General features: G+C 39.7%; 1 protein-coding gene across 6 annotated transcripts in view; it reads left to right on the forward strand.

Moving 5' to 3' along the window:
• The window catches only part of LOC146684637 (synaptotagmin-2-like), a 126,852-nt gene that overhangs the window by 86,709 nt on the left and 15,379 nt on the right, over positions 1-24,764 (forward strand). For 4 of the 6 annotated variants that reach the window (XM_085444201.1, XM_085444199.1, XM_085444204.1 and 1 more), the window contains 2 exons: positions 6,708-6,777; positions 24,228-24,434. In XM_085444201.1, the coding sequence (XP_085300327.1) occupies positions 24,242-24,434 (193 nt within the window). In that variant the 5' untranslated portion in view covers positions 6,708-6,777; positions 24,228-24,241. Of the gene's footprint in view, positions 1-6,707; positions 6,778-11,922; positions 12,112-24,227; positions 24,435-24,764 lie in introns of those variants that run through there. The other 2 variants (XM_085444203.1, XM_085444202.1) reach the window with 2 other exon arrangements.

Raw genomic sequence — 24,764 nt, forward strand, 5'->3', positions numbered from 1 at the left:
CAGAGGCTTTGCCCAAGGGGAAAAAATAAGAAAAAAAACATTGCCAGGTGTAGTAAGTTTACAAATTACAAAACATTGTTTAATATATTTTATTTTAGAGTATCCTGCAAATACTAATGTTGACTTCCATTTTTTATTCAAGATCAAATATTTTTAAAGATATAAAATGTTATCATTCTCTGTTTGTCTACTCACTGAATGGGAACATAAAGAAGCCAAGGAGTCACAAATTTTGTGTTTCTGCTGACTATAAAAGCCTCCCGCAGTCAGCAATCTGTCATGTAAGCAGCCACCCATCACGCTCTTCACCTCTCACACTCTGGGAAACAGTATGGGCTAAAAGTGAAGCCCATGGCTGCCTCCACCCCTTCCTTTATATTCAGAAAAATGGTGCACTGTGCCCACTGAGCTGATGAATGAAAACCTAAACATAGAAATTCCTAAGGGCCTTAAAATTGATATTCCTGTCCATCTTATTAATAGGAATCGTATTATAAATGATTCGTTGTTATCTTGGAGGTATATCTTTGCACCAGTGTTAATCAAATTTAATTAGTGCACGTTAACAATTATTTTTAGTGTCAGTTAGTCAGAAACATGTAATCTTAAAAGAACTAAATATTTAAGGTATGCGCTTTTATAAACCATCACCTACCACCACAAACACACCTAAGATGATTGTTTGGGACGCCTCTTCAACTGCTTATTAAATGTACTGATTCCTGTATAGCACCTTTTTACTCTCCTTTACACAAAGCACTTTATACAACACACCCCATTTGCCCAAGCACTTTCTTATGTTTTTCAGTGCTTTCTAACTAACATTCACACGCCGATGGATGGAGAGCAACTTGGGATATTTGGCATGCAGACTGAGGGAGCCAGGGATCGAACCACCAATCTTCCGATCAGCAGAACTACCTGACTAGAGCTTAACAAAATATCTAGTCATCCAATCACATGGTAGCAACTCAATGCATTTAGGCATGTAGACTTCTACAACAACCTGCTGTAGTTCAAACCAGGTATCAAAATGAGTAACTGGGTTTGATAGTGGCATATTTGGTGTTCATAGATGGGGTGGTCTGAAAATGGTGATCTTGTGGGATTTTCCTTCACAATTATTTCTACGATTTACAGACAACGGTCCGAAAAAGAAAAAATATCAAGTGAGCTGCTAGAGCTCAGAGGAGAACAGCCAGGCTACTTCAAGATGATAGGGAGACAAAACTAACTCAAATAACCAATTTTAAGAAAGGTATGCAGAAGAGCATCGCTGAGTGCATAACATATTGAACCTTGAAACAGAAGACCAGACGGAGTTCCACTCCTGTCAGCTAGGAACATTGTTGGACAATGGACTCGGGAAAACAATGTCCGTTTTGATGAGCCCAAATTTTGCTGAAATTTTAGGGTCAGAATTTGACATAAACCATATGAAAGCAAGGATCCATTCTGGCTTATATCAGTAGTTCAGGCTGTTGTTGAACGGTGTAATGGTGTGCAGAATATTTTTTGGAATGCTTTAAGCCCCTCATTTAAATAACCCAACCTGCCTGAAATCATGTCCTTCCCTTTGTGTGCACAGTCTACCAGTCTTTTGGTGGCTGCTTCCAGCAGTTTAATGCGCCATATCACAAAGCTTAGATCATTTCAAACTGGTTGCTTGAACATGCAGTGAGTTCACTGTACAAAAATCATCTCCATAGTCACCAGATCTGAGTCAGATAAAGCACCTTTGGGATGTGGTGGAACATGAAATTCTCATCATGGATGTGCAGCCAACAAATCTATCTGATGCTATCATGTCAGTATGGACTGAAATCGCAGAGAAATGTTTCCAACATTCCTTCAGTTTCCTTGTTGAAATTCTGTGTTTAATCAATGTCAAGAATAATAATGAAGCAGTTCTGAAGGTAAAAGGGGGGTCCAACCGAGTAATAGCAAAGTATACCTAATAAAGTGGCTGTGAGAGTATATACTTTTCTACACATGAATAATTATAAATATTTAAAATATGTATATTGCTTTTTTTCTATTTCCAATTATGGACTTGAAGACTGAAGGCTCTGAACATTTACCATTTCAGTCTTTTTAACAGTTTCTATCTCAGTTAGCTGTCTTTGCATTACCAATGCAACCTGATACTTAAGAAATTGCAAATGACAGAACTTAGAGAGAATGTACGTTAAAAACTCAATGTGACATCATTTTATAATATTAATATCATTATTTCCTGCCTGTCAAATTCTATTTGCACAGCTATCTCATATCAAATTGGCTTTTGTAAGCATGCATGCGTGCGATCATTCATCTGTGTACACTTATGTTTATGTGTAAATTCGTGTGTCTTGTGTGTCATGCAAAGGCCAATTCTTTAATGTGTTTGCCTGCCTTCTGGCTCACTGTTAAACCCCTGCATTGCAGCACTGCCAGTGGGATTTCAGCAGGCACGGCCCTTCTCTCTCTCTCACTCGCTCTCTCTCTCGCTTATCCGCCATCCTCACAATAGAGAGATTAAATTTGGGCCAGATCCCTCCTGCGTGGAAAGCTCCTTGCTCACACATGCACATCTTCCAGTGTTCATATGCTATGCTTCAGAGACCCAGGGCAGCTGAGAGCCCCCAAAAGTCTCCTGTAGCAACCGTCATGGAGAGCCACGTGTCTTGGAGACAGACAGAGAGAGTAAGAGACTGAGAGAGAAAAAGAAAACATGGGATCCTTCGGGGCTGAGCAATTCAAGTGCTGTCTGAAAAGCTGCACAGTAATCTCGATAAAGAATGGGAAGGCTCTGTAGTTTCATACTGTTTGACTTTTCCAGTTGTCGCTGGACTACATGGTGATCCTTACCAAACAGAGATCATCCAGGGAAAAAGACTAATCAGAGGATTCTTTGTGTTAGACATCAGTGAGATTTGATCAACGTGATTTGGAAATTTTGCAACTATTTTGATGCTGGGTGTATGAAATATTAACGCAAGTAAAATTTTGTCTTAATGTAATAGCCGATTGGTCATCCTGCCCCTGAAATTTTGCAGTGTTATCATATGTTTTGAAGTATTTTAGTAAGCACTGCAGCAAGCTAATGCTAACTTCCCACTGGGAAAACAAAAACAAGTGGTTGGAGACCACAGCACAAACACAGTTATTGCAACTGTGTGAAATGAACTTGGAACTGCATTACCTTTGAAATGGTTTGTTTGAAATGGTTGCTTTAAAGATGGGGACCAGACCTTTGACTGCTTGCTGTTAGTTGCCATCTTCAAAGTGACTTTTGTCCATGGACGTGGTGGTAAAGTCTGTTATCAGTTTGCGACTGATTGGGGGGGAAGTTGGTAATAATACGTTGGTTGTTGTCAACATAGATGTTCACACTGAACAGAAATTCTCATTAATTACTGCCAATCAATTAAACTACTAATATCAGTTTGAAGTACAGTCAGAACCTCATAATTTGAAACAGAAATTCCTCCACAAATAGCGACATAGTTACTGTAAGTCATAATTTAACAGCAAAAATGACATTTTGACTTCCTGACTTACTTATGTACAGGAATATATCCAGAATACAAGTTGGCAACCAGCTGAGTTGAGACACGCGTTGCAGCTGAGTTGCAGCGATCAACGAAGAATGCTTGCAATGTGCTGGCAACCTGTCTGTGTTTAGAATTATTTGCAAACCTTTATTGATTGGACTGAGTGGGATTGCAGTGTGAGTCAGACTTCAATTGTTTGGAGACACCAGGCGGCCTGTGCAATCACCTTGCAACTGAATTATTGTATTTTGTGTATCTTGCATGTCACATCTAGCAATTAGTCAACTGTAACTCAAGTTCATGTGCTACAAAAATAACAGTTGATGATGTATATTCTGTGCCATGTTGTAGTGTGATAAACAAACGGATTGCAATTACCTAGGTATCTGTACTATAGTTGACCTTTGTCAGTTTGGGTCGTCATGTTCATTTTGATAGGAGTCCACTGCCAGTATGGTTCACTGATGTGGGCTTATATGGGAAGCAAAAAAACCCCAAGTCATTATCAAATTCAGTTATTTTTCCTCTGTGTAGTTTGGTCCCTTGAGGGCATAAATAGGTGAGGAAGGATCCAATTATTTTCACCACGAGGCAATTCCCTTTAACATGATTGTATCTGTGATTCTGCACATCAGGGTCTGTCTCTCTTGTCAGGTAGCTAATTTATGATGTAGAGTGAGATTTTACTTTCTATTTGTCCTTACAGGGTAAAATCTATTTTTGAGATTTATTTCTGAGATTCTTTTGGATTATGGTATTATATAAGCATGCAGTACAAAAAAACAACTTCTCTGTTAAGGTTTAAGGTTGAGATCCAGTTAGATTTAATGTTTTTGTTTTTTGTTTTTCATTCTGCATTTCTGTCACATTTCTGTCATTTGACCTGTCTTTTTAGGGTACAAAAAAATGCCGCTTGTTTTCTTGGACTCTAGCTGCAGCGTGAAGCAGTGTCGAAGCACTGCTTTTCTCCTTACTGTCACCAGTGCCCCTCAGCTAGCTGCAAACAGCTCACTTTGACACTTTCACAGTGTTTCTATGAGGACTGCGGGTATTTCTCTGTGCTGAAAGATAAAAAAGTCTGTATTCTTCCATGTACCTTGAAGTTATTCCTTTGTGTAGTCCTGATATTTTTCATCAGCCATCTTGTTGTCTACATCTGCCTTGGGTGTGTTCACATTAAAAACAAAAAAACAACACCATAAAACACCAGCATAAGAAAAAAATCTCTTTCAGTACTGTAGCTGTGTTAGATTTTCTTGTCTCAGCAGGTCCAAAGGATGAATTGATCTCAGTGGCGATCTTGAGAGTTTTACTGTTTAGAAAAGTCAAATGAATGTATAACATACATGAAATTCACAGAATAAAATTGGATTTGGTGATGGCAGGTTTAAATTGTATGGATTGTTCTCCTTCACTGAAGTGCACAAAATGAAGTTGGTTATCTCTCCCTGTGGATGTCTTTCATGATACAATTACAATAAAGCAATTAAGTCCACTGAGTCATGAAATTGATTGTTTTGCCAAAACAGAAGAAGGAAATTGGGCCCCAAATAAAATATCCTCTGAGGTTTAAGCATAAAGATGGAATTTGACTGATTGTAGAAGTTCATCATTGCTCTTGTCAGCAAAGTTTGATTTGCAAGATCACTAAAGAACAGATGATCTTAGAGCTGCATCGTAATGGGGGAACATTTATTCGGCTTTCTTTGACAAGTGAATTGATGTGACTTTCATGTCTATATGCTAAATATAAATGCACGTAGATACTAAGCTTAGCTTAGCATTTGATCTGCATTTTTTGGTGCAGATTTACAAAAAAAGGAAGAAGAAAATTAAGTGTGATAAACAGCTTTAGAAATGTTTTTGGAGGTTTTTGTCAGCTTATATGAAGTCAACCAATTCTGGGTGTGCAGAGAGTAAAGAACTAAAACTGTTATTGATTTTGTCAGCTTACTCTTGGCCAGAAAAGTAATAAGTGAAATTCCCAAATTATCAATAACACCTGTAGCCTTTGACTATTTTTAAAGTAAGGAAATGTCAGACATTTCCTGTTTTCGACACTGATGGTACCAAAGGTGATTTTCTTCACAAAATTCAGCAAACAATGCACTCCACAAATGGGAGACATGTTGCCTGTGTTAAAATCTGTTATTTGTCTAACCCAGCTCTAAGAGTCGTGGTGAACAACTGTCTTGTTTTTGACAAGAAATCTGATTTGATATGCTTAAAGGTAAATGCTTTTTTATAGTAAACCACACCTTAGAGATGTTGTGGCACATAGGTTTGGAGACAAACTAAGCAACGATTTCTGTGTTGTGAAATCAAAGCTCTGTTGACTTAGGTCATTACAGTGCCATTACGGTAATGAAAATGAATTAATTCAATAACTGCTGAGCAGTAGTGTGCAACGGATAGCTGTCAGGGATAATTCATTCATTCTGCCATTTTGGGGATCAAAACAGGATTTATCAACTTGTTTGTGTGAAAAAAAGGCAGGCAGCTATCAGTATTTATTGGCACAAAATGATGATGATTTGCTGGAGTAAGATTTTGTAATGTGCACTAGTAATATGTGCTCACCCAGTGGGATTTAATGTCATATATTATCTTGAAATGCTTTCAAATCACCCAAAAGACGAATAAAGTTTTTCATCAACCTTAAATTTGCCAAGTTTGAATTTTTGTTAAACTACTAAACAAGGCAGCACGGTGGCACGATGGTTAGCACTGTTGCCGCACAGCAAGAAGGTCCTGAGTTCAATTCCACCATCAGGCCGGGGTCTTTCTATGTGGAGTTTGCATGTTCTCCCCGTGTTTGCTTGGGTTCCCTCTGGGTACTCCGGCTTCCTCCCACCGTCCAAAGACATGCAACTTGTGAGGATAGGTTAATTGGATAATCCAAATTGCCACTAGGTGTGAATGAGTGCGATTCGAAAGTGAATGCGAATGGTTGTCTGTCCCTGTGTGTTAGCCCTGCGACACACTGGCGACCTGTCCAGGGTGTACCCCGCCTCTCGCCCTATAACAGCTGGGATAGGCTCCAGTGCCCCCCGCGACCCTGAAAAAGGATAAGCGGAAGTGAATGGATGGATGGACTACTAAACAAGAGCATTTCCTCATAGATTGTTCTTTTACTCCAAGGATAAAAATGCCATTTTCTTTCTCTTACAGGATTTACATCTGACAACACTCTCACTGTGATTACTTCCAGATATACCTTTCAAGATTCAAGCTTTTGGCTGTAAGTATAAGACAAGCAAAGGCATACTATGTATTTGACTACATTAGTTGGGGGTGAGCTGGAAAGTTCACAGAGGGATAAAGAGAGAAGGGAGTGAGGGGGAGGAGAAGCTTCTCCACTTCAGCAGAGCGGTCCAGAATCATTGCTGTGACCGTTCTTTTTAAGCAGAGACAGATCACTGCACATTGTTACATGATTCCATCCTCTGCAGCTCCACTTTCAGAAATATCATTCATTCTCCTAGTCATTTCAGAAATCCAGCTAGCCTCTGTGCCCTTACTGTCCACTGAAAGCACGGCCTACATGGCAGGCTGTCTATGGCTGGATGCTCTCTGAAACTGTCTGGTAATATAACATTCTCAAGAGCTTTGGGGTGAAACAGTAGTTGACCCGAAAGAAAAGTCCTGTTGAATTTTATTATTTGAGAGATAGAAAATAACTCTTTCTGAAGAACGGCTGCGTTTGTCTCACACCAAATTTCTTTTCGGTAGAATGTTTGAGCTACACAGCAAGTCCAAAAAAAATTAAATCACCGCTGCATTATGAAATATGTCAATCGAATTTTAGCCCTGTGTGATCACATGTTTTGGACTGCATTAGATGTCAGCATGAAAAGTGAGTCGGGCTTTCCCCGCTCTACCATCTGTTCTTAGAAAATCTTTGCATGTGCCAGGGAGGAGGGAGCCCACTGCAGTATGTAGTGAGCGGGAAAGGCGTGGTTCGCATGACGGCGCAGCCCACTGTGAGCAAATATGATTTACTGTAGGATTTGCCCGTCTCCAGTATACCCTGCACACTCCAGCACTCAGCTGATTAATCAGAATCATTTCCATGAGTGATGGAAGCTCCAGCCTTGCAGGGGCTACAGACAGCTAATAAACCCCAGTGGGTAACAGCCACGCCTTGAAAGATGCTTACTTGCTTCTGCCTCTATACTGGCTCTATCCATCTGCCGTCATTCAGCCCTCACTGCCCTGTGTCAGCCTCATTGTTATTAATATTGATCAGCTCATCTGTTGAATGAGAATTCATACCCCGGGGACCAGTGGCGCACAATTAGTTAGTAAGAGCTGGGGATCAGCTTCAGGATTGAATGTGGCACCATAGGCGAATAACAAAGATTGATGCCATTATTTAAATGCTGATCGCCTGGTTTGTAAACTGTAAAAAACCTTCAAGTTCATGTGGTAATTCTGTGAGAAGAACATGTGAGCGAACATGTAAATGAAAGCACCAGTAAGTTCTAAAAAATGGGATAAAAGATGTTGTTTTGATGAAATAGTAATAAAATAGTTGTCAGTTGTGATCAGTGGTCGATATGAAATTCATTATAACTTATATCGCCTTTTAACGGTGTATATATGCGAAGATTAACTTTGATCAGTTTGATTTTCAGATTGTTTGTGTTTTACTTAAAGCTGCCAAATCATTATAATAATAATAGATATGATAAGTATATGTACTCACTTGTGGAGTTGTTAAAGACCCATTTTTTAAAACAAACATTACCAAAATATGTCCTTTAGTCCTAAATTATGTTTTTCCCCCTTACAGTACCCCTTTAATCTTTGATCATTTCACCTGCTTCTTCTTAACAGCAGCGTGGAAGCACACATGTATCTATATGGCTCTAGCAGTGAGGTTTCCCTCATTGTGTCGGATCTAAAATGAGCCAACACAATGAAACACAAAGTGTTGCATTGTTGCTCTCATCTCACATCTGCAGCACCGCATGTCAGCAAAGATACAGAACCCCCAGTTTAAATCCTTGACTGCTAGCCACAGCATGAAATATTTACCACAAGAACATGAAGGCAGCAGTCACTAAAAAGATTTGGAGACAGGGCAACAGCGACAACACTGAACCGCTTTATGCAAGCTACATGCATAAATGCAAAGATTACGCTTAATAAAATAAATATGAGATGATGTCATGTGTTTTTGCACATTTGCTGTATGTGCTGTGTCAGGACCTATAATTGTTGCCTGGAAATGTTTCCTTTTTCTACTCACATACACAGAAAATAAGCTTCGTGGTTTCTTTCTCCTTATGTGCTTTTTATTTTCCCCTTCCCTTTCGATGTTCTATTTTAGTACTTAAAGAGAAAAGCAATACACAAAAGCACACACAGAAACACACTCCTAATCCAGTAAATACACGTACAAATAGGGAATCCACATGAAAAATAAAAAATCTACTGGACCTGGCCAAGGGTGTAATGATGTGCTCACTTTGGATAAGCTGCTATTGACGTAGCTGCTGCAGAAAAAATCATTTTGAGACAGTGACACACACAATTATTAGTTATATTAGGGAGCTTTTGTAGCATTTTTCTTTTAGCATTTGTTTTCACACTTTCTATTTCTTTCATTTTTTTTATTTGTACTTGGATTGTTGTGAATGTTTGTAGCGGAGTCACTGCAAGATTCTGGTTTCCTCCTGAATGTAGTCACATTTTTGGAGCTACGTGAGTTTAATATTGCACAGAAAAGCACATGGTGCTACATGTGATTTTGTAGAGAAGGCTGGGTAGTGCATTTTAATGGCTGCCTATAGTTATTGACTGAGCAGCTCCTAATACATGACTGTGAGCTCTGTGCAGTTAGTCTTCACAACACGCAGCCCTTATTAAATATGGATTCTAAGTTGCACTGAACCTCTCTGGAGACTTGGCCTGCTTAGTTCAAAGTAAGGTCTGTTAGAGTTTTTTTTAATACTTATTACTCAATGAAATTATGCAGATGATTACTAGATTATTATTGTATTGAGAATCTGCTGCTGCAGCAATAGTCGGGAGCAAACAAATTATGATGAGAGCGTTGATACATTTGCCACTAAAAACCCTTCTGTGTTTCACATTTCAATGAAGAGAAGCCATTTTTGCTTACTACGGGTGAATCCAGCATGCTATGAATCTTCAGCATATCATTATGCTGTTTGCACTCTTCAGATACCGATTCAGACTAGGGCACAAGGCTATGAAATATCTCTTATAATGTGAAAAAGATAGATCGACGATGATGGCAGGATATTGTCACATTTGTTAATTTGCAGAGCTGGTCTGTAAATTAGCAGACAGGAAGGCTGTCATTTTACTTTCACCCTACGGAAAACTAGAGGGAGGGATTGTGTCTCTGTGATTTTTAAGAACGTATTTCAGTTTTTGTTGTTGTTGTTGTTGACAGAAGACCAGAAGACACAGATAAAGCCAAAACCAACAATAAAAAGATCATGATAGCAAGTGCTTTGTCTAGCCAAGGTCTGGTACAGCTTATTCCTCAGCTTTCACTTCCTTACTAATTAAACACACACAGACACAGACATAAACACACGCATGCATATTAGTGAGTCACACTCTTGGATTGATGATTGAGCACTGTAGTCATTTTGAATCAATTCCTTAATTACCCTCCTGCTGCTCTAACAACTCACTAATACCAATTGTGTATCAGTGTACAGCTGAACAAAGATGCAAAAACATTTTTTTGAGTTTGCTGTAAACCATAAAATCAGCTGGTTAGTAAATTAGCCTTTAAAAATAAAACTCAAATTGTACATTTGCTAGCTGTTTTTAAAGATCCACCCATTCATCCATCCATCCATCCAACTGTAATATCGCACCTGTTGTAAGGCAAAAGGTCTGCCAGGCCTAAAGCAGAGAGACTCGCGGCCATTCACACCTAGAATTTGAAAAGAAGCCGATAGGAAACCATGAAAGTGCAGGCTGGACATGCAAATTCCACAAAGAAATGCCCCATCTGGCACTTTGGGATCAAACCCTGTTGCTGTGAAGCGACAGTGCTAACCACTGAACCACTGTCATTAACGGTATTAGTAAAATTTGTTATTAAAGAAACTATTAAAGGGGTGGCTGTGGTTTAGGAGATAAAGCAGGTTGTCCATCAATTGGAAGGGGAAGGTGAGGATATATGGAGCGGACAAAGATGTACAGAGCCCTCTACTCATTTTTCTTTATGTGAACTTTATTGGAATACCATTACCTTCCCTTTAATTACCAAATCACTTCTAATTCAAAAACAGCGAGTATCTATTACGGCCTCGCCCCAGCACTGAGAAATGGCAATGTCACAGAAAGGGAGCAAATTGCAATCCTCCCTTCCAGATGTATGTTTTGAAATTGCAGCAACCCACCCCCCTCTCTATCCCTACCCCTTCCCTTTTTAGTGATTGAGACTTTATTGATTTTTGGTTCCAGCGCTCATTGCAGGCCAATAAGGTGGATGATTCACTTAGGGGAGGATGATAATTCCCAGTGACACACAGCAGTGCCCCAAGGGCTCCAAACTGTCTGGTTGACCACTGGCGTCAAGTGAAAGTGTGCATTACATCTTCTCATTAATCCAATAAAACGCCCACTGTAAGGGGAAAAAAAGCTGTGGATTTCGATGGTTTTGCAATATTTACACAAAGAATTATACAGATAAGATTCTATTTATCAAGCTTCACAGCTTACAGTATGTAAAGCATGGTGGAAAGGTTTTTAACGTTATATATCTATATATTTATATAAGGTTTAGGTTGGTATGAATATCTAGAATAAATCTTTTATTATGACAGTAGCAGGGGTGTTAGTCAAAGAACATAAACAAGATAAATGAAAAGAGAGCCAAAGCAGCAAACTACTGCTGAGGTAAGCAGGCATCTTAGTGTGTGCATATTATTGGATAGTGGTGTCTTCTGTAATATATCATTTTTTTCCTCTGTCCTCTTTTCATTTCCCCGTTTTTTTTTGTTGTTGTTTTTTTCAAACACTTGCAGCCTTGTTAGCTGAGGGATACATCCGAAACCAATTGAGTCCTTCAGCAGCAGTGGTTTTTGGAATAAGGATATGGATGCCGGTCAAACTGTAGAGCATCTGGCTGCTTTTGGATTGCCCTTATGCATCGGTGCACAGATTGCTGCATACAGCACCTTGTGAGCAGCATCACAAATCAGCTGTCCGAGCAGCGAGTGCTGGAACGGAGAGAGAGATTGAAGATGGAGAGAAAGCGAGGGGAAGGGAGAGCTGAAAGAAGGGGAGGGGGTTCCATTCAGTGAAAGAAAGAGTGAAGAGAGGGAGAGGAGGAGGGGATTGAGAGAAACAGAGGTGGGGGTAGTCACAGCTAGAATGACTGAGAGAGCGTGTGTGTGTATATAGGAGAACAAGTATTGCTGCAGTGGAAACAGTGCGAAGAGGACTGCAGTTTCTGGTGCTGATGGGAAAGCAGTCGAGGGACATTATTAAGGCACTGTAGCATTAATCCTAAGTGCCTATTTGGTGAATGGGTTTGCCTGTTGTGGAGAACAGGATTACGGAATTACGGTAGTGCTAGGTAAGGATGTATTTTAAAGTCTCTTCTCAGCTCTGCTTGAACACTTCCTTCGTGGAATCTGGAATAGAGTTACGGGCTGATGGTTGCTGCTGTATTGGAGGATTTTTACCTGCAGCGTCCAACTTCAGGATTTCTTTTTTCGTTCCTTATACAATAACGCAGGTGCTGTGTGCATGTTACCGATGCATGTGTTCCCAACTTTACTCCGAGACGATTCCTTGTAAAAGAAATACAGACCGTTCCTGGGCCCTTATCTGCCCCGGGATCTAGCCACAGGACCTTGAGTTCACGAAATTAATCATTTCAAATCAGGTAGTGTTACGTAAATTTTTTTGGAAGGGGAGTGTAGCTTTGGCTCTGTATATTATTCTCATTGATCACGGCTCATTTAGCTTGCCTGGTGGATGTTGTACCTCTTTCCTGGAGAGTGTCCAGGAGGCTGCCCTGCTGACAGATGCTGTGCTTGCCCCTATAGCTACACCGGTTTCTCTCATAACCTCCCTAAATACTAAGAAACAGGCAAGTGGAGCCAGAAAAAGCACACTACACACACACACACACACACACACACACACACACACACACACACACACACACACACACACACACACAAACCCCAGGTCTGTCCACAATGTAACAAAACAGACACAAGCTCCACTACTCTTTATTTTTTTAGACTGAGCAGTTAGACACAAAAAGAGACTGACAGTTGTGCTGAGGAGTATAGAGGGAGGGGTGGGGATTTCATAAAGTGCTGCAGGATGCTCTTTTTTTTCTGCTGCCTCTCATGGGACATATAGCATAGGCAGCACTGAGGTGACAGTACCAAGGACGAAACCTATAATGAGCTGCGTGTACTTCTTAATTCCTAATGCTGACTCTTGCAATTCTGAGCCTATCATTATCACAGCAGAGTTATCATTAAATTCCATTTAATTAAAATTCTATTTAACAAATAGACTAAAAATAGCTAGGGTGTTATTTTGCAGTGTTTTTGAAAGCCAGGAGTTTTGATCCTGCTTTGAAAGCAAATTACAAATACAACACAATTTTTACATCATGCACAAAGAGAATTGTTAATTATCAATTCATTATTTATTCTTCCGCCTTGTTCTGAATAACATACTGGGATTTAAACTAGGTCTATTTCTCCCCTAGTATCTGGTGTCACAATGATCAAAGTCAGTCAATGGCTTGCATTTGAAATGGTCACATGATCATTCGATTCTAAGAAGTCGAGTAGGACAAGTACACTGTAGAATGTCAGGGATCATATTATATGTTCATGCAGAACTGTAGGTACTCTATCTGTGTATTTACATGTCCAATATGCAGAGTGCAGAGTATTCAAGAGGCTATGTGATACTGAGCATGCTCTGATGATTCTTTTTTTTTTTTGTCAAGCTCTAAAACATTCAGGCAGGCTCATTAAGTTCAAACCTCAGGCAGCCGCTCCCAGTGGCTCTCGCACTAAGAAATACTCTCAGAGTCTCTCATACATAACTAGAAAAATGAGAGGAAGCTTTGAAGTTCACCAATCTTATTTCTTTTTTTCTCTTGGCTCCCACCAAGAAGGCAGCTGGTGCCCGAATGCTGGAACTGCTTAAAGAGGAACACAAAGAAAAGAGGCTTATTCTAACTGTGCAGCCTGTATCCTGTGTTACAGTATAGTGCTAGAGTGGGTGTGCCCTCTTGCACCCATATTACTGTTGTTTTCCAACTTACCATAGCTTTATTTAGGTTAAATTGTTTTTCTCCCTAAGCTTGAATCTTAAAGTATTCCACAAGCAAAAGCTTGTTTAAAATGATAATGCCAGCCATGTTGGACTCTAAGAATGAGTCAGTGATTTCCTCTCTGACACGTTAACACAGCTATCACCATGATTGCTCAGTTGCCATTTGTTTTTCACTCCAGGTGAGAGTCAAGCCTTTCCAGTTCTGGCCCAAGCCCATGTGATGGTGTGTCGCTGGCAGGAGATGGCAGGGAGATTCAGTGTTAAACGGTTAGACACTGTCACTAGACACAGCCTCCTGCAGTGCTGACGGGGAAGTTTCACCACTCTTTAATCTTTACAGGGAGAAAAAAAAAACATGCTAGTCATGGCGAAATTTCCAGCAGCTTTCTTTTCTGGCCCCTTAGCTTCATTGGAGGAGACAGTTTGCGATGGTCAGAGAGAGCACATCACAGAGAAGGGGCATACTTGGAGAATTAGTGATGTGGTTTTCAGCATGTTTCATCATACTGTTTTGTGTAACACCAACAGTGTTACAGCAAAACCTCTGAATTTACCCAGTGATTAGTAGTCTGAAAAGTTACATGAACATTGAACAGTTAAGTTTCAAGCAGGTCTACATTAAATTACTGAATATATCGTCTTGGTTCGGATATATACGTCTGGTTTTTTACTGCATCCAGGAGCATCAACTGCATTTTAATTGGAAATCCTTTGGCTTGACTTAGCTGGGACCTCCTAGGTAAAATTTTCTTAGTGGATTAGAAAATGGTGGTCCAGTCAGCCACTTGGTGATCCCAATGTTACCTGTGGGCCATAAGCTGAGCATCTCAGGCATTACTTTCGATTTGGCGTCAAAGAGGCATTACTTTTTTGACCTACCAAAACTTTTAAAGAAGTGCTATTTACATTGTTTGCAGTCTTTATGCTAGTCTAGGTAGGTTTATATATACTCATTTTCATTATCTATAACTGTGCATATTTTATTTATTTATTTATTTCAGCCAAGCCACTTCTTCAGAGCAGTCATAGTGGGTAAATCCTTACGTTTAGCAGTCTTACTGCCTGCGTATGTTCCCTTTTTAACTGTTATTAGATGCGGCCTATCTGCAGTGCTGCAGAAGCCCTCTGCTCCGTCACATTTCCTCTGCACAACCTTACATGCAGATTGGGTCACTGTCTCTGTGACAGAATGATTAATCGACCTATCAGGGGACAGGGAAAGGGGATGTGCTGAGGGGGAGAGGGAGAATGTATGGCAACTGGCTGTAAATGATCCCCGCAGCTCCTCACTCAGCATTCAAACCCTGGCATCCGCCCCCCACCCCCTCTTTTTTCAAGGATCCCTCCTGATAATAGCTGAATCACATTCAGCTGCAGGTGAGAATAAGCATTGTTTTATCTACCCAAGCAGGTTTGTAAATGAGGCCCTCTGGACCACCCTTTGGATCAGTGCACAATGCGATAGATGAGAAAGAGGCTCTTCTTTAATTCTCTTTAGTGAGATGATCTGCAAAACACCTTTTTTTTAACATCCTTATCTCAGTCAGTGCGTTCACATCATCAGCAGGATTTCCATCATTTTGTTGACATAAAAGTGTAAGTGCCCTGCTGACCTCGCTGATGGATGGTCATACTTTTTTCTGTAGATGCTTGTGTTGTTTATGTTTGCAGTCAGAGTATTCGTGCAGCCCTGAAGCTGTACACAGAGTCCTAGTGTCTCTGTAAATATCCTGTCCTAGATGACCGCAGTTTCGCTGACTGTATAGCAGATCAGTCACTGAGTGAGTATGTAAATGTCAATCAATCTGCTCTTTGTCGGTGCAGATTTGGTGTAATGTTTACAGCGTTACTGTCCACTTTTAAAAGTGTTTTTCTTTTTTGTTATAAAAATGTCAGATTTAAATTTTGTATGCTTTGCCATCACTTTTTTAACAGCAGCTTTTCTAACACCACTTCCATCATGTGCCACATTAACACAAATAAGGAGACATAAACACCTTATATGAGAGCTGTTTAACACTGACGTTTGAGCCATGTTGGGGGAGTTCATTGTTCAATTCGCTGTTAAATAAAATATAGCATCTGACAGACACTTGGCATACTCATTTATTGTGGCTAGCAGTTTGAAGGCTGTTGGTCATAAACTGAGGAATCTGGCTCTGAAGCATATTTTACACTGCATGCTGTGTTTTTGGATTTGCAAGTGCTTTTGTCAGACTGTTGGCTGTCTACCATGCAATTGCAAAACAGGGAGTGCTTTAAAACTCCAGTAGGCTACCTTGCAGAAATCTGCCTCTGCCATACAATTAGCAGTTATCTGACTCTGCATGCCTGGTGAAATCGTGGACTTTATATGTGATGAACCAGAGATGCAGTAACATGAAAGACTTTACAAGATATACCCATGGAGCCCTGCTAAACTTGTTGTTACAAGTACTGTAGAGCAATACAGAAAACTCTATTGCTAATACTGTAATCCAGTGGCAGTGTAATTGTGTTTTTGCATATACAAATGAATATACACTCACTGCCCACTTTGTTAGGGGCACCTAACTCATTTGCATAAACATCTAATCGACCAACCACAAGGCAGCAACTCAGTGCATTTAGGCATGTAGACATGGCCGGGACCACTTGCTGAAGTTTAAACCAAGATTCAGAATGGGGAAGAAAGGTGATTAAAGTGACTTTGGACATGGCGTGTCTTGTAGATGGATGATTCAGAGTATTTCAGAAAATGCTGATCTACTGGATTTTTCCCTTACCATCTCTAAGGTTGACAGAGAATACCAAAAAAGAGAAACTATCCTGTGAGCAGGAGGCCACAGTGGGTGCCATACCAGTTAACTAAGAACTGGAAACAGGCTCCAATTTTCACAATGTTGCCTGGCTTGATAAGTATTGATTTCTGCTCCAACATTTGAATGGTAGGGTCAGAAATTGGCATAGACAACATTAACACATCGATCTACTCTGCTCTGTATCCATGTTCAGGCTGATGGTGAGGTAAAGGTGTGGTGGAACTTTGGGCCCCTCAGTACCAGTTGAAATTCCTTTTAATGCCACAGCCTATATAATTGTCATTGCTGACCATGTCCATCCCTTTGTAACCACAGTGTACCCATCTCTAATGAATGTATCCAGCAGGGTAAGATGTCATGTCACAAAAATCATCTCAAACTGGTTTCTTGAACATAAATGGGAAGTTTCCATAATAGATGTCCAGCTGAAAATTAGCAGCAAATGTGTGATGCCATCATATGTGGACCAATATGGACCAACATCTCCAAGAAATATTTACAACATTCCTTGAATGTCCTTGTTGAATCTATGCTATGAAAAATTAGGGCTGGTATGACCCATGGGTCAGAATATAGTTCTAGCAAACTGTATCTAATAAAGTGACTTGTGAGTGTCTAATCTATCCATGAATAATATTACATTAATATATTACATGAATACTTAAAATATAAATAGTGCCTTCAGAAAGGGTTCCAATCCAGTTCTAGTAAGGTAAACCTAATAAAGTGACATGTGAGTTGCAATCTTAGATTTTGTCCACACTGTGTCTTTGCTGGTAAATAACACGCAAGGCAACTATCAGTATCCTCACTGTAATCCTATTAAAACTTGGCCAAAATGAGCCCATTATGACTATAGGAGCCCTGAGTCCATTTCAGCAGGGGTGAATTACCATAAAGTAGCAAGAGTTCAGGAACAAAGCTGCACATTATCTCTAATTGAAAGAACTCCACCATCTCAGCTCAGCTTTCCAACTACAGTGCTGTTCTGTCTGATGGATCTAATAAAATACAATGCTCCTTATTCTCTTAATGTTCCAGTCCACATTTTCAGCTGAAATCCAGCCTAGAGAGTCAGAGGTCAGCTGTGACTCAGTGCTAGCTGAGCCAGTATTCTCTTCGTCCAGTGTCTTCAAGTGTGTTTATCATGAATTCGAGATTTGCGTGATGCCTTTGAACAATTACCCTTTAAACGATATCCTCAATATCTAACGCAACTTGGCTCAAACCTAAAATAGCTCATTGGGATTCAGATGAAAGAGTCACTCAGCATGAAGCACAAAAGTACAAAATTAGAGCACACCCATACATGCAACTTATCACAAAGGGATAGTCTGTGAAAGAAATACTATTTTGCATGAGGGTCAGTTCTGCAAAATTTAAGGGTCTGTCTAGTATGAAAGGCTTTGCATGTATGTAGCTTCTTGTATAAACAATCACATTATGAAGGCTTATAGGGCTATGAAGCAGCATGGGATGCACAGCTAGTTCAGTATGAGGCCAAGCACTTCACCCAGACAGAAGCCATAATGTCACAGATGGTAGGAGCCTCGGTGGGGGTTGAATGATTTCACTGGGGTCAGAGTAATTCAGATTGCTTTGTATCTTTTAGGGCCCTGGTCGTCTGGTGGCCAATGACATCCAAGCACCCTTTACTGTCCTTTCTCTTTGTATCTTTTCAAAGTGCTTTACTGTATTCAATACTTAATTTGCCGCCCCACTGATCCTGACTGTTGCCCCAGGCTGCAGTCACATGACCCTGGGACCAGTTTTCTTTTCATTTGTAGAAGCCATTTTGAAAGTAGATGTTATGATGTTTCTGGGGTTTAAAGCCATGCGTTGCATTTGAATTCAAGTCTGGATGGATCTATAATTTTGCTGCACACACACAGATATACTTTGGCCACTATTGGACAGCTGTGTGAAAGGCTATAGAGGCAAAGCGTCAGCGCAGAGGGAAAACAGACCTGGCTCTTTGGCTGCAGATTGTTAATTAATTGCTACTCAGGCTGCCCTGTTGTTGTGCAGCTGCGTGACTTTAGCTTACTCTCCTTAGGTTGTTTTTTCGGAGATCTGACCTGGTTGCTAATAAGCCCTTACTAAACACAGTCGCCGTGCTTGCAGTTGGCTTATCTGCAGCCTGGGGTTTCCCATCGCTGGAGAGGATGTCACAATGGTCAAAATGTCATGCACATGACCTCAGATAGGGGCACAGAATTTCTTAGTCATGTTTCTTAGTGATGTTTTTTTTTTTTTATGTTTGCACGAGGACACACTGATTGCATCATTAGGATTTGACAGGTGCAGGGTAATAATAGTGATAAGCCTGGAGATGTATTGGACTGTTTCTAAGTGACTCATATTTTCCTCTAATGATGATGAAGACAACATATGATGTGGTAAACCATTAGTGTGCCTTGAGTATTTTTTGTTAAATATCACCTACTAATCTTATTTATTTTACAGCATAAAACACATGCAGTTCGTGCTCTTAAATATGATGCAAAGCACACTCCTAAAGCTTGGAGCTTAGGTTAGGACACCAAATGCAACAAGATGCATATTAATTTCTGCAACTAAAGGATTGAAGTAGTTATTTAATGCATTTGAAAAGATGAATGCATTTAAAAAAGTCTTTAATTTGTTTACTAATGAAAGAAACAACCTTTGGCATTTCCAGTGATTGTTAGTTAAATTAAAACCACCTGCCTTCACCTTTATTTTATCCCACCTTTTACTGAAAGACAAATATTTAACCTTTGCGTACCACTTACAAGTGCTGTGCTTGTACTTGGCGTTAATATACCAAGTCTGTTTGCATGGGAAAGCTAAATCTGCTTGATCTCAATCCAACTCTGAGCAGTGTGTTTCGTGATAAGGGAAGGATCATGCCCATAGCTGTGCTGCTGTGTGCCGTGCAGCTGAGCCATTTTGTTTTAACTAATTCTGATGACTCAAACTCTAACGAAATGAGACGCACATTGAAAGATGGAGCTTAAACCTCCCACAGAGTTCCAGTAGTCATGGTTTATATTAAATATATATTGGATGGAAAGGCTATTTATACCATCCAGGGTGGGCTTTCCTGGCCCTAACTGCTGCTGTTTCAGGGCCTGTTCAACTCTCAAACACTTAAACACATTTAGATCTGGAAGCTGCCCAGTACAAATACTGTCTGATGTACTGGTCACTGTACATTTCTGCTGAAGCAGATGGAGCTTAAGTGTGTTGCTCAAGGGCCTTTCAGTGATGATAATGAGCAAGGGGCAAGTGTTACTGTTACTTATCTTCAGGGTTTAATCTGTTGGTTCAGGGACTGAACTTCCCAGTCTGACTCCTAGTTTTCTTGCTTAGAACCTCTGCACAAGTGTGAAAATGTTGCGTTAATATGTTACATATATGCACTGTAGTGATTTATGATGGTAGATTACAGCAGATCTTTGTAGTTATCAGCTGCACTTCGACATGGCTCTTAGTAGTGTCAGCCTGGTGGGTAGTATACTACTTTGGTGCTGGCAGAAACATCTTGTAGCTCACATCGAGTGAGAAAACAGGAGATAGAAAGGTTAGGATGCCAATTATCAGTTCATTTCTTAAAAATTAAAAAATACATGAAAGGTGGATCCTTGAAAGGAGACAGATAAAAAAAAAGTTAGGCCAGGCTTATTTGAGCTGTTGTGGAGGCCTACACAAGCATACCCATAATATGTCAGCAACTCTTCCTGCCTACAGACTGCTGTGGAAAGAAACCCTGCAGCGAGAGCAGAAAGAAGAGGAGGCGTAACAGTTCCAACAACTATTTGATAGATTACTCTGAGGCTTGGTACAAATGTTTATCCTCCTTAATGGAAGAATTTTAATGACTTTGTGGATCCTTTGACTTTTCATTTACCAGTAAGATAAAGTTTTCACTTACCCAGTTAAAGTCTCCAAAATACACAAAATATTGTGCAGATATTCATCATTCCAGATGATGTATTATAATTACTTAGCTTTACTTCTAGTGCCACTTGAGGATTCACATTGGTGGCTTTGCATTTTTATTAAACAAAAATTAATTGTAACGACTTAGAATACTTATTTATCTTCTGTAACTTTTTGGTTTTAGACTAAATACCTGCAAAACCGTCATACGTGATACCAATCACCCTGAGCACATGTTAGCCTGCTAGCGAATGTCTGCGAATGTCATAGCTGCTAGCATGACAGCATACTGATGCAGCTATTAGCATGGCTGGTAACTCTTAGTCTTGTTTTTGTATGCTTAATTCCCCATTAAGAAATGTTCCTTTATTTAGATAGCGAGGCATTGTGGATCATTATTGTTGCAAGTTATTTCAGGATATGCATATTTAGATCTAGTCAGAGAAAAGGAACAAGCACCTTGCAAGGTCAATTTGCTTGGATGTCTGATATGACCTGTTTTTTATTCAGAAGATTAAGTTTTCTACCCCTGAGACTGTGTGTATTTGGTATTTAGTGCAGCCTCCACAAGGAGATATTTTTCTCAAATCTTAGTTTTGTTAAAAGGCATTGTCTGGTGTTTGCTGGCATTCTTTAAAATAAAAATGGTTTATTTATCTGATTTTATTGGAGCGAGTAGTAAGGGCTTAGCTAGCTGTAAAACAGGGCTAATGTCTGTCATAAAACAAGTCTGTGTCCCCTATGTTCATCCTCAGTGTGGAGGAGATAAAATTCTTGTACACATAACCATGAAAAGTAATTTGATTGGTCTGGCTTGATCAAATGTGAGGGACAAAAAGGAAAAACTGCCCATAAACCTCAGATGTAAGTGGATATCTTTAACAGCGCTACAATATCTACTGTAATGCATAATACAGTGGAGAGTGGAGACAGTGAGGCTTGTGATTGCTGTTTCATTGAACAGCCCACTCATTTTTAAATGTGTGATGGATGAAAGCATTCCTCAGTAATTTTCTCAATAACTGACAATGTTTGTGTAATTGTTCAATTCCCCATCTATGTATATATTCACAAGATGTTCATCACTGGTAACATCAGTCTGCATAACAGCAGCACAAGTTATTTTACATAATATATTTTGGGATGTATAAAGTGGTCCTGGCCCCTGAATAATATAAGCTTATCCTTTCCGCTGTCAGCCTCAATTTGAATAATTTATATGTAGCAATAAATAGAAGCAGAATCTCTGGCACCATCCTGGAGAATTGGCACTTGAGAAGTAGGAAATTCCTTCTTTTTCCCCATATCACCATGACTTTAATGAAATCAGCAGCAGAAATCTGCTCTTGTTATGCTTGTCTTCTCGTTCTGCTTTCTGAATCAAGGTCTTGCCCAATCACTCATCGCTCTGTCGGCAGGCTGATTTCAGCTGCACTTGTCACTCTGTGATTTCTGGAACAGATAAGAGCTCTGATTGAACATTTGTTTGGCCTCTGGAAACACCACAGGAGAATGGCTAGTAGTAGTTCATTTTGTTTCTGTGTGTGGTTAAACATCTCTCCTGGTCAGGCACAGCTGGCGCACGTATGGAAGCAACATCAGACTAGAAATAGCGTTAGTGCCTTGATCAAGTAAAGTCTTTGCAAATCAGAATTTTATGAAATAGGTTAAAATGGATCTCTTATGATTTTACTGTCATGTATACTTCTACAGCAGCAAATGCCTTTAGTACCCATGACCAGAGTTTCACATAATAAAGTCAACCTATGTACAAATAATGGTTGGGAGCCAAAGATTCAGGCTCATCTACACACTTTGTTTTAGTTTTTGTCTACTCTTAGCTCTTCATGATGTAATAAAGTTTGCATATCCCTTATACAGTAATATAAGGCAAACAAATGCTGTGAGCAATAAACGGCCCTGTTAGCCACAGGTCAAATACTTCATTTGTGAGGGGCAGCCAATTAAAAGATACAGTGGCTTGTTTCAGACAGTGGATGAACTGGCTGACTGCAAGATAAATAAAGAGAATGTCTAAAAAAATTGAGTTGGAAATAGCACAAAAGCAAAAAAATAAAAATAAAATAAAAATTCCATACTATTCACCTAATGGTTGTTAAGTTATATAATTGTTGGTGAGCTCGTCATGAACAAAGTTGAAATGAAATCACAGAGCCTTACCCAAGGTTCTCTGGGAACCCAAAGATCTCCTTTCTCAGCTTATATTAGAGGAAGCCTATCCCAGCTACCATAGAGCGAGAGGGGTATATCCTGGACAGGTCGCCAATCGGACACGGGGCCCTCTCCAGACATTTGAAAAGAAAAGTCAGATTTAAAATATTCACTTTGGCATATGTTACACAAACACAGAAACACACACACAGACAAACATGCACACAGATCAGCTTCTCATTTCCCCAGTTGAAACATCTTAAGTCTATATACATGCAAATATTGTTCATTTCAGAGGTTTAACTTCTGGACACCAGACACTCTCTACTCACTGTGTGCACTCAGGAGATTTCAAGTTTCGCATTTGATTTGTCAGCATTGCATAGTATATCAAAACTGGCTTCTAAGCGACTGTCACAAAACTATTTTGTAAATATAATTTTCTCCTTCTGGTTGGATTCAGCAGATGGATTTTAAAGCAGCCTCTGCACATACTACTACATATATATTTAACTGGAGGCATGAGAGAGAGAGAGTTTGGAGCTAAATTGATCTCAGTGATACTTCAGCATACGTAATAACATTTTTTTTGCTTTTTTATAGGTATATTTCCTCAAAATAATCAGTAGCGTTGGGACTTACCAAGTATTAGAAATGTAAAAACCAAGATCCAACTGGTCCAACTTAATGCTACATAGAAGTTTATAAGTTCAAGTTCTGTGAATGAATCTTTTGTTTCTGTCATGACCTGTATTTAATTTGGTGATTTACATTTTTGGGTCTCAGTGGCTAACAAACACATTTTTATATGTCACAAAAGGGAGTAAATATCAAAACCATGAATCGAATACATCAGCTATCCCTCTCCTATACCTTTTGTATCATTTACACCAGTGGTCCCCAACCAGGCTGCAAGAGTTGAGGCCCAGGTGTGAAATTTATGGTTTTCAGGGTTTTTATTGTTTTTTATCGTCATTTTTTAATCGTTTTTATCAGTTTCCCTGGGTCTTTTCCAGTGTGTTATGAATTAATCTTCCTTTTTTGGTACTGGTTTTATTTTGTTGTATTTATCCGCGACACCATATTGTCGGACATAAACCGGTCCGTAGCACAAAAATGGTTGGGAACCGCTGATTTAGACGACTTTCATAAGACAGCTCCATCCATATATCCATTTTATCTTTTAAGTCAAACAAAGTATTTCACTGTTTTAGCCTTTCTGATTGTTTTCTGGTAAATTAATGCTTTATTATAACTTGTGTGTTTTTGCATTTATTCATGTAGTTTTTTCTTTCAAACATCTTCAAAAAATGTGAAAATCAGCCAAATGACTCCACCCTTTAATGTCAAACTGTTAATACCCACCTGTGAATGTTGGCAGTGTAGTGACACACAGGTGGAATATATTATGCTGGTTGAGAACAAGTCATGAATGGTCTGGTCTCCCTACTAATAAACCCCTCCCCTTTTTTTTCACGGACAGTACGTGCAGCCTAAATGAAGTGGAACTTGTTCAGGCATCAGACAACGCCCATGGTCGCTGCTAAGCCAACGGGAGCCAGTGCCTTGACTGTGACTCCAGCGCCGGTCGCGTTAGTCTCGGCAGACAACTCCACCGAACCAGTGAGCAAGAATGATGCCTTTGACGAGATCAAAAACAAGTTCCTGAATGAAATCGACAAGATCCCACGTGAGTGCCACGCAAGCCCCAATCATCCGATCAGCCATCAGTTCCCATTGATACAACTCTAAGCAATGAATTTGGAATTAGATTTTCTCTTTTTGCTGCAGGCATTTGCAGGCCTTTAATGTCTTTATTCAGTATTGATCACTGGCTGCTCTTCCTAATGGCAGAGAAATCAAATTTTCACTAGATCTAATTGCTAACCTACCACCTTTTACTAAATATATTTGGCTCAGGACGTGACAGGAGGCTTAATGATTGGTCGGTCAAATGTCACAGTATTTACTTGTAGCTTTTCTGTGTGGGTTCATCTGTACACTGGTCTGTATATGCTCC

Source organism: Copadichromis virginalis, linkage group LG20, assembly GCF_057382275.1.
Source record: "Copadichromis virginalis isolate Kocher_CV1m ecotype Utaka linkage group LG20, C_Virginalis_male_GT1.1, whole genome shotgun sequence".
Classification (NCBI taxonomy): Eukaryota; Metazoa; Chordata; class Actinopteri; order Cichliformes; family Cichlidae; genus Copadichromis; species Copadichromis virginalis.